The 10,333-nt window shown below is 40.0% G+C and overlaps 1 protein-coding gene across 1 annotated transcript; it reads left to right on the top strand.

The window, feature by feature from the left end:
- The first annotated feature begins 668 nt into the window (after positions 1–668).
- Positions 669–10,333, top strand: hivep2b (HIVEP zinc finger 2b). The gene is made up of 7 exons (XM_073826992.1): positions 669–756; positions 873–5,014; positions 5,121–5,263; positions 5,355–5,530; positions 5,599–5,694; positions 5,790–6,493; positions 8,127–10,333. The coding sequence occupies exons 2-7, from the start codon at positions 1,148–1,150 to the stop codon at positions 8,559–8,561; spliced, it is 5,421 nt and encodes a 1,806-aa protein (XP_073683093.1). The 5' UTR covers positions 669–756; positions 873–1,147; the 3' UTR covers positions 8,562–10,333.

The following is a 10,333-nucleotide window of genomic DNA, read 5'->3' as shown; positions in this document are numbered from 1 at the left end:
AGGATGCTTTTATTTAGTCAGAAATGCAGTAAAACTATTATTATGAAATATTATTTCAATTCAAAAGTACTGTTTTATTTTAATATCAGAGCATATTTTCAGCATCATTACTCCAGTCTTCAGTCTCACATGATCCTACTGAAATCATTGTAATATGCCGATATGATGTTTAAGAAACATTTTTTTTTTGTATTTACTATCAATGTTGGAAACGAAGGTGTTGTTTAATATTTTTGTGGAAATCATGATACATTTTTTTTCAGGATTCTTAGATGAATAGAAAGTTCAAAAGAACATCTTTTGTAACATTGTAAATGTCTTCCTGCCACTTTTTTAAATCAATTTAATGCATCCTTGTTGAATTAAAGTATTAACTTCTTTCAAAACAATTTACTGACCTCAAACTTTTGAAAGGTAGTTTATATTATCCAATTAATCTTTATTCATATTTCATGAATACTGCCTTGGTATATTTGATTTTTTATTTTAAATGCAAGAGTTTTCCTTTGAATAGCAAAAACAACATTCCAAATAGAGATTGGAGTGCAGAATGATTGATGGTGTTACAAAGATAAATTGCATTGTCCAACCCCCCCAGCCCTCATGTACTTGTTGTACTTATAGTTTGGTTAATTCTCTAATGGAGGAATTCCTGACCTTACAGTTTGAGACGACCTTCACATCAATCACAAACCTCAGAAAGACAAAGAGATGGTGCTGGCAGACTGCCTTCAGAAACACTCTACTCAGGGCATGGTGAGTTTATGGGCCGTTTTGGCTCGAAGATGGCTTTTGTACTTAAATTCTTGTCTCAGCATTTTATTAAAACATTTTGAATTTGTTTACTGACAACATTTGTTTTTGTCTGTTAGCAGGCAATTTGGATTTGGTGCCCAGGCTTAAATGTATATAGAGATGGAGACCATTTTTAAACAACTTGACTGAACATGCTCTTGAACATATGGAAATGATTACTTCATCATTTTGAAAATGATGCTGCTGGACTGACTGCTGTACAATCACAGGGAACTGTTTAAAGCACTGAAGGATTAACACTCTGCGTTAAAAGAGAAACTTTCATCGAAGACGATGTTCATTGTGACAAAACCAAGGGCAATGTAGCAACTGTACATAGCAAATCCTTATCATGGAGGCTGCTAAAACCTCAGGTGAAGCGGAACGTTCCAAACAGATTATCAGTTTCAAAGATGACGAAAAACACTTGCCATCCGAGATGACCCAAAGAGGCCAATCCTCTGGCACAGAGGACAAAATAAGACTTGCGGAGCAATCCCAGACCCCAGCTGTAAGTCCATCTCCTGGTATGGAGTCACAGGTCCTTGCTTCAGGAAATATTCTTACCTCAAAACCTAGAGAACCGTGTCACATCCAGCTCAGGAGGAAGAACGTTCCTCTGCCAAGCAAACGATATCTCCAGTCGGAATATGAGCTGCTGTCAGAGGGCCTTCTCAAAAAGGAGCAGAAGTCTGTTAAGACTGGGAAGTATGTTTGCCAGTACTGTGGGAGAGCTTGTGCCAAACCCAGCGTACTAAAGAAGCACATCCGTTCTCATACTGGCGAACGACCATATCCGTGTATTCCTTGTGGTTTCTCATTTAAAACCAAGAGCAACCTGTACAAACATAGAAAATCTCACACCCATGCGGTAAAAGCTGGATTGGTTTCATTTTCAGAACAAGACAGCAAGCATATTGATGAGGAGCTGGCGGTGGCAGAAGGCGAGATGCATTCTGATGCTGAGCAGAGCAGTGACACTGATGAAGAAGTTGTGGAAGACTTATCCTTGGATACAACAAGCCATATCAAAGAAACAGAGGATATTGTGCAAGGGGGTATATTGGCAAAAAAGCAAACGGGGTTATCAGGAAAAGTATCTTTATGGCAATTCCGGGAAATGACGGCACCTGCTGCTATTGCTCAGGTGGACCAAATGGTTGAGTTCTCCACCATCAAGCAAAGACTGGCACTTCGGCTAACGGAGAAGAAAAGTCAAGACTCTGATCAGTCTCTTTCTCTGCCCAGTTCATACAGTAAAGGCAGCACTGATTCAGGATACTTCTCACGTTCTGAGAGTGCCGAGCAACAGTTCAACCAGTCGAGTGCAAGTGCCAAATCGTATCAAGAAATCATGTTCGGGAAATGTTATAGGCCAACAACCAGGCCAAAGCAATCAATCACTGTACAAACCTGCATGACGGACATAAATGAAGCCACATCTAGCTTCATGATTACACTGAATAAAGGCATAATGCCTGGTGACACAGACTCCTCCATTCACAGAAGCAAAAAAGACCTAATCCGATCAATAAAAATTGATTCGGAGTCCTTCCAAGAGGAAGATTACCAAGAATGTCAAATCCCTAGTTCTGACCTTCTGGAAACGGCTTCAGAGAGTAGTGTATTCTTACGCAGTAATTCTCTTCCAACCTCATCCAATTCGAATCTGAATGCACCTCAAGGGCTGAGAAGCAGTAACTCATTTGATGAGAGAATGACAGGTGCTGATGTCACTTACCGGGGCGCAATGGGTATGAGAAGACTCATGCGGCAAGCTGCATTTGAGCACTCGGCTAACGAAGGACACGCTGAATCAGACTGCTATGCTCATCTGGCTTGTAGCTTAAAATCTGACTTGAAAATTCACAGTGTAGATGATTCCAAATTAAGTGCTGAAAGCTATCAAGAAACTGAGGCGTGTTCTGTCTTTCCAAGCCATTTATCAGAAACTTCCACAAGGAAAAGAAGAAAAGACAAAAATATCTTGGAGGAAGATGACTTTCATGGGCAGGACAAGCCTTCTGGGCACTCGGAGGACACTGAGACAAAGCCAACTACTTTAGATACTGTCTTTTCTGACACTGAGAGAAGGGCTGGCAGCAATGTTATCTCTGTCATTCAGCACACAAACTCATTAAACCGTCTAAACTCTTCAGAGAAGTCGAGTGATGTTAGATCACATCCCTTAGACAAAATTGGCATTTACAGATTCATGGAGCATAGCATAGAGGGACACAGACCTGAAGGAGCAGACTGGCAATGGGGATGCAGTGGTTTTCTACACCAGAAACTTCACATGAGTAAGCAGCCAACATCTCAGCCTAGTATCCAAGTTCCTGAGATTAGAGTGACTGTGGAGCCTGATAGGCCAGAAAAGGTTCCAGAAGTAGGGGTCAAGCAAAGGGAAAAGCACTCTGAAGAGTTCCAGTGGCCACAGAGAAGCGAGACCCTATCACAGTTTCCAATGGAAAAGCTACCACCTAAAAAGAAACGCTTAAGGTTAGCAGAGATGGAATGTTCTTCTGGGGAATCTAGTTTTGAATCTGCTTGCACAAGTCTGTCCAGAAGCCCGAGTCAGGATAGCAATTTGTCACACAGCTCAAGCTTTTCCCAGTCCCTTGACAGAGAGGAGACCATTAACCTTGTGTCTCAAACCAATCCAGATGAGTTTAATAAGCCATTGGAGTTCTTATCTGTACCTGGAAGTTCACAGAGTCATCACCGAGAGATGAGGCGTTCTGCTTCGGAGCAGGCACCGTATAATTTACCCTCAGAGGTTCCAGGATTTCGAAGCAAGTCCTTTGATTATGGTAGTCTTTCTCCTTTGTCTACATCTAGGCAAGAAGAGGATAAAGAGCGTAGAAGGGCCTTCTTGGTTAGGCAGGCATCACTAAGTGGTGAACCGGATATGCAAGGCGGCACAGTCTCAGATGAAATGAGCAAGAGAACAACCTCGCCAAGCACCATTGAGAAAATGAGGTACTCTTTGATTTCAGGTGGTCCTTCTCCCCAACACAAACAATATAGCCCAGTGCAAACCTCATCTCAGTATGCCAAACCCAGCGTTTGCAATGTTTATGACATGGATAGCGTGATGCTTTTTATAAAGAAGGAACCTGAAGAATCCAAGGTAGCTGAATCTTATATTAGCTTAAGAAAACCCCAAGAAGATTGTTCCCAGAGTTTAGGCAATGTTTTGTCAACTATAGCAGTGCTTTCGCAAGCTCAGCAAGCATTGGCCAGCCATAACACCTCTGGTTTGCTAGTTCCTGTTAGAATTCAGATGCAAGTACCATCTTACGGGAACGTAACGTACACTAGCATATCTCACATTCTGGATTCTCAAACACAGAATCCTATCTCGTACATAGAACACAAAACATCCACCTCTCAAAGTCTTGCCATAGTCATGCCACAAAGCAACGTAGGTTGTGAACCATCTCCAGTATCAGGGCACCCTAGACAACTACTACACAACCCACAGGCATCACCAGCAAAGCTAAATACAGGCATACCTCTATCATTAACCTCCAAAACCATCTCAACTACAGAGGCCCCCAGTGGTGGAGCAAACAAGCGCATGCTGTCACCTGCAAGTAGCATTGAGCTTTTCATTGAAGCGAAGCAACAGAAACGAGTCAAAGATGAGAACATTTATGGCCAGATTGTTGAAGAGCTTAGTGCTGTGGAGTTAGGAAATCTTGAAGGTGAAAAAGAAAGTCCCAAGAAAGCTTTCAAATCAGGAAGCCCATGCGAGGTAGATATGGATGAGCCCAGCCGAGACTTTTACAGCAATCCAGAGTTACAGCCTTTAGCCAGAATTCCTCAAGATGCTGCTATGATGGAGCAAAAACCAACACCTGAACACATGATGGCTAGCAATCGTCTTGGTTCTGGTATAGGTGCAGTGCCCTCGGCAATCACTGGTGCTTTACTCTTCTCCAAGTTTCCAGGTCTTCACACTACTACTTGTGTGAGCTGGTGCTATCTCAACTCCACTAAGCCAAATAGCACCCAAACACCTGCAAGTTTTTCAGAGTATGCCTCATGGTTTGTGAGATGCCATAACCCTAACCTACCTGATCTTACCACTGGAATGGTTCTTGCTCTTCTCCGATCCAAACAGAGGGGGCAGAATGCTGTTTATTCAATTGCTAGCATGTATCAACCTGGACTACTAGTGACCTCGACCCCTTGGAGACTGAAGCAAGAACAAGTATGTTATCTGTTGGTGTTTTTTGCTGATTTTGCTATATTTACCTATACGTTGATGCCATTGTTATTTAGCCATCTGTTCCATAAGGTCTGTTGCATTGTTGCAGGTAACACTGGACTACAAAGAGGAAGATACAAAACAGGATGTGAGGGTAAGAGACATTACCCAGAGGTGCAAATCTTTACGAGAGGATGTTGCGTCCACCATTCGACAAGCAGAACCAGTCCGTGTGAAGATTTTTGAAGGAGGGTATGAATATGTACTTTAATAATGCTGATGTTCTTTTGTGACTGTAGTAACACATCCTAATGAAAATGTTCTGGTACTTTATCTCTATTAGGTATAAGTCCAATGAGGAATATGTTTACGTGAGAGGTCGTGGTCGGGGAAAGTATATATGTGAAGAGTGTGGTATTCGTTGTAAGAAGCCAAGCATGCTCAAGAAACACATACGAACTCACACCGATGTGAGACCCTACATCTGCAAGTGCTGCAACTTTGCTTTCAAAACTAAAGGTTGGTTTTATCACTTTCAAGCATGATTGCAAAAGATTGGGATGGAATATAACCCCTGTGTTTTTTAGGGAATCTCACCAAGCATATGAAGTCAAAAGCTCACATGAAAAAATGCCTTGAACTTGGAGTTTCACCCACAGCCATGGACAATACAGAGGATGCTGGTATGGTTCTTAAGTCTAACATGACATCTAAACTAGTTCAAACCAATGTTAGAAGAATGTACTCATTTAATTTTCTGCTCTTACTGCCTGTGTAGATGACATGCATAAGTCCTTAGGCATCATGCCAGTGGAAGCAGCCATTAAACATCAGTTCTCAGATGCAGAAGATTCTGATGGCGTCGATGAGGATGAACCAGATGATGATGAAGATGATGAATGTGATGGTGATTCTACACCAAAAACGCTGTCCAGAAGCACAAGTCCTCAGTCCTATGCAGTCAACAAGCCATGTCTGTCTGGCTGTCTCCCAAAATATTCTGACCCAAGCCGCAATCCACCGAAGGAACAGCTGGGAGATTCTTCTCCGAGTATTGATGATGATCTGACCTTTGAGCAGTCGAGCAGTTCCTCTGAGCCTTACCCACCTCAGCTGCTGTCGCCTTGTTGGGATTCACCTCGCCAGAGGTACATGTCCCCAAGGGGAGATCTCTCACCGCACCGTCACCTGTTGTCAAGCCGTGATTCATCTCCTTTAAGGGGCGTTTCTCCAAGGAGAGATCTGAGCATTAGAGGGGACTTTTCACCTATCCGGCAGCTGTCACCTGTAAGACCTACAGGTTCGGACCCGTCGGGGCAACGAGCGCAGTCTCCGTTGGGTCGACAAAAAGGGGTGCTCAGGGCTGTGTCCCCAAGGAGGGGGTCTTATCAGCACAGGACCCACATGGATCCTGGAAGGAGTGTGAGATTTCAAGCTTCTCCCCTTCGACCAATCATCGGAGTGCGCTCAGACCCGGGAATGGTATGCTTTTAGATTTACATCTATGCTTTCTTTGGGAATTTAATTTATGACCTTGGCATTGTTAGCGCTATGCGCTTCTGTATGAGCTACAAGAAGGCATGTTGCATTTTACGCATTGCTTTTGGTGTGACGATATCTGAGTGCCATGTAAAAAAATAAAAAAAATAAAAATTCTGAGATTAAAGTCGCAATATTTTTAGAATAAAGTCATAATTAGAAGAAAAAAGTTGAAATTACGAGAATAAAGACAATGTTTCGAGAATAGGGTCGAAATTATGAGAATAGAGTTGAAATATTACAAGAAAGTTGAAAAGTTTTGAGAATGGAGTCTAACTGTTTTGAGAATAAAGTCGAAATGTTTCGAGAATGGAGTTGAAATGTTTCGAGAATAGAGTTGAAATGTTTTGAGAATAGAGTAGAAATGTTTCGAGAATAAAGTTGAAATTACAAGATAGTCAAAATTATGAGAATAGAGTTGAAATGTTACAAGAATAAAGTTGAAAAGTTTTGAGAATGAAGTTGAAATGTTTCGAGAATAGAGTCTAAATATTTCGAGAATAGAATCGTAATGTTTCGAGAATAGAGTCGAAATGATTTGAGAATAGAGTCGAAATTACGAGAATAATGTACAAATTACCAGAATAAAGACGAAATTACGAGAATAAAGTTGAAATGTTTAGAGAATGGAGTCGAAAATTTTCGAGAATGGAGATGAAATGTTTCGAGAATAAAGTTGAAATTACCAGATAAAGTGGAAATGTTTCTAGAATAAAGCAAAATTATGAGAATAAAGTCAAAATTACGAGAATAAAGTCGAAAAGTTCGAGAATGGAGTCGAAAAGTTTCGAGAATAGAGTTCAAATTTTTCGAGAATAAATTTGAAATGTTTTGAGAATGGAGTTGAAATGTTTCGAGAATAAAGCTGAATTGTTTTGAGAATGGAGTTGAAATGTTTTGAGAATGCATTCATTAAGCCTATGTGTAGTGTGCCAGCCATCCAATAATAGCAATAAGCTTTGAGCTTTTGGTACTTTTAATATAAAACACGCTACATTAAAGATCATGAAAAACGCATTATTGTAATAGACTTATTGTTTGTCTTTCGCTATAAAACTGACAGATTTTGACAGCTGGTGCTCCCAATTCGGGCCATTTGCATGCACAATAGGCTAGAATATACTCTCAATCGCAACATTATAACTTTAATCTCGTAATTGCTACGAACTTTGACTTTATTCTGAAAATATTTGAACTTTATTCTTGAAACATTTCGTCTTCATTCTCATAATATTTCCACTTTATTCTTGTAATTTCAACTTTATTCTCGAAACCTTCCATTTTTTTAAATGTGGGACTAAAATGTTGTGTAGAAACAAGTATAGAGAGCAGAAGGCAAAGGACCTCAAGACAGGAATTGAACTCTGGTCCCTGTGAGCACAGTGTCTGCGCACTAACCACAAAGCTATTGGTGCAGACATATACTTCTATTCTTAATTAAACCTTTTGACATCAGTAATGTCAAACCTGGCACAAATGTTTATCATTTTATTGTGTATTTGGTCCTTTTTGATAGCCATGGTCATTATAAACTAGCTGCATAAATAATAAAATGCCAAAATTCCTTTTTTTTCAGGATCAAGGAGATACTCCTCAGAACCTGTATGTTCCTGTTGGCCTATGCAGTAGTCAAGATCTGTCCACAACCCTGCAGCCAGACATCTTCAGCCATTTGCCTTTGCACTCTCAAGGACAGGTGCCAACGCCTGTCCCGATGATCCCAATTGGGGGGTTACGAATGCCCACCATGTCGACATCTGGTGCTGCTGGGGAGAGAAATTCGCTCCCATCAAATCCACAGGGGAACATATTAGAAACGGCCAGTTCCGGCCGGACCTCAGTCCCTGTCCTAGATCCTAGAGTGGCCTACAGTGGAGAAACAGCAACCTCTTCCACTGGCCTTCCTAGCAAAGATGATAAGAAGGAGGAGAGCGTCTACATCTGTGCAAAAGCTATCGCGTCCCTCAGAATCACGTCTGAAGATGCCGCAGACAAACCGCCTAAAAGCTGACTTTGTAAGCACTATATAATCGCTATAAAATTCAAGCTCAGACCAGAAACATATTTTATGCAAGTATTCAATGGTTGCATTACGTGGGATCTTGTGTTGCACTGGCGGTAGCAAACTTCTGTACTCAAGGGGGCGATAAAGTTACCTTTAAGTGTCTGTGCCATTAACCCAGATGTGTTACTATTCAGGTAGCTGCTGTAAACATGCCAAGTTTAACTAACTTTAACTAACTTGCTCAGTAGTTGACCCATAGCGCCCCCTTGCAGTCCAAAACATTTCGGAAGACAAAGATGCACAAAATCTTGCTTACGCAGAATATGCACATCATCGCATTTATGTTCAATGCACATGCCATATTCTCAACTACAAACATGTACAAGCTGCATATTTGCATCAATACATGCAAAAAAAAAAAGAAAAAAAAAATCAGTCAATGGTTCATGAAAACTCTAGTTCTGAGTTTGACAGGACTGGAAGTGCATCATTACATCCCAATCGTCTTTGACTTTTGCTTGTGCCTTTTAAGAAGATGTTTGCATATCTCTCGAAGAGAGGAAGTCATTTGATGTACCCTGTTTATGCACTTAACAATAGTGGTGGTCATTAAGTTGAACTAATATGAGGTACCGTGGTTGCTTTTTGAGATTGCATTTACGACATGCGGTAAAGTTTGCATTAAGCTGTGCTATGACATTGCCTTGTATGCTGTTGTATATTTTTGCTGGCACCTTTATAACTTAACTGCATTATGTGCGTTCGAGATTGCGAACCCAAAAGTGTCGATAAATTCTTTAAACGGTTTAAACCTTCTCCACCGTATAGTATTTTTCTAAATGTATCATACCTTGTTTATTTAATCTTTAGATTTTTCTGCACTTAAGCAACGAAATGTCATTAAAAGGCATTTTTAATATAGCATATCTGCATATGACATTGTATTATTATATAAAAAGCAGTAAGTATCGTGCGTTAAGATGACTATTCGAAGCACTTTCTAGCGAGCTGATAGACGGAATGCAGTGTCATCGATATTGAAGCTCTTTTAAATGATTTTTCATTGAATTAATCATATGGCACAACATTCCAGTCACTGTTAAGTCAATTATATGTGCACATACATATGTACTTGTTCATGCACGTACATATTTACACAAACACACACATACATAATCGCTATCATGTACTGTAATTACTTTTGAAGAGTGGCTTGTGTTGAAGTAAACAAAAATGAATTGTATATTTGAAAGGATAGTTGCTTTTTCAGGTTTCTCTTTCGCCATCAGATGAAGGGGTCTTGTCTGGTGAACTTGTCTGACTGTTTGAATGTATGAATTTTTAGCCTAAGTCATTTTAAATGTCTTTAAAGAAGGTATAAGTGCTATCTCATATTAAACATACGAATATCATATGAAGTAGAGGTCAGTTTATGGTATTTATATTAATAGTCTGAGTATTTAAAAAATGCTGAGATGGTGATGTTAAACTGAGTTTATACTGAAGGAACTTTCATGTCATGTTTACAGTATTACATATTAAAGATTTTGAGGTATCTAGGTTGAATTTATGGCATTTTAGAAATTACAACTGTTATTTATCTTACAGACTGGTACGTGGTCATCATTTATTGAAGTTCATGAATGTTTCTTTTGTTTTGCCCATAAAGGCAGCTGATTTCTTCTTATTTAATTGTTTTTGTTTTACTCTGATTACAAGATGTCCTTTAGAAAAAAACTGAAATTAAAGTTCTATTATAAAAACTTGTTGACGGTGTT

Source organism: Garra rufa, chromosome 21 (genome assembly GCF_049309525.1).
Source record: "Garra rufa chromosome 21, GarRuf1.0, whole genome shotgun sequence".
Taxonomy (NCBI): domain Eukaryota; kingdom Metazoa; phylum Chordata; class Actinopteri; order Cypriniformes; family Cyprinidae; genus Garra; species Garra rufa.
The sequence above is the reverse complement of the archived record's forward strand: the minus strand, read 5'-3'. Positions and strand labels throughout refer to the sequence as shown.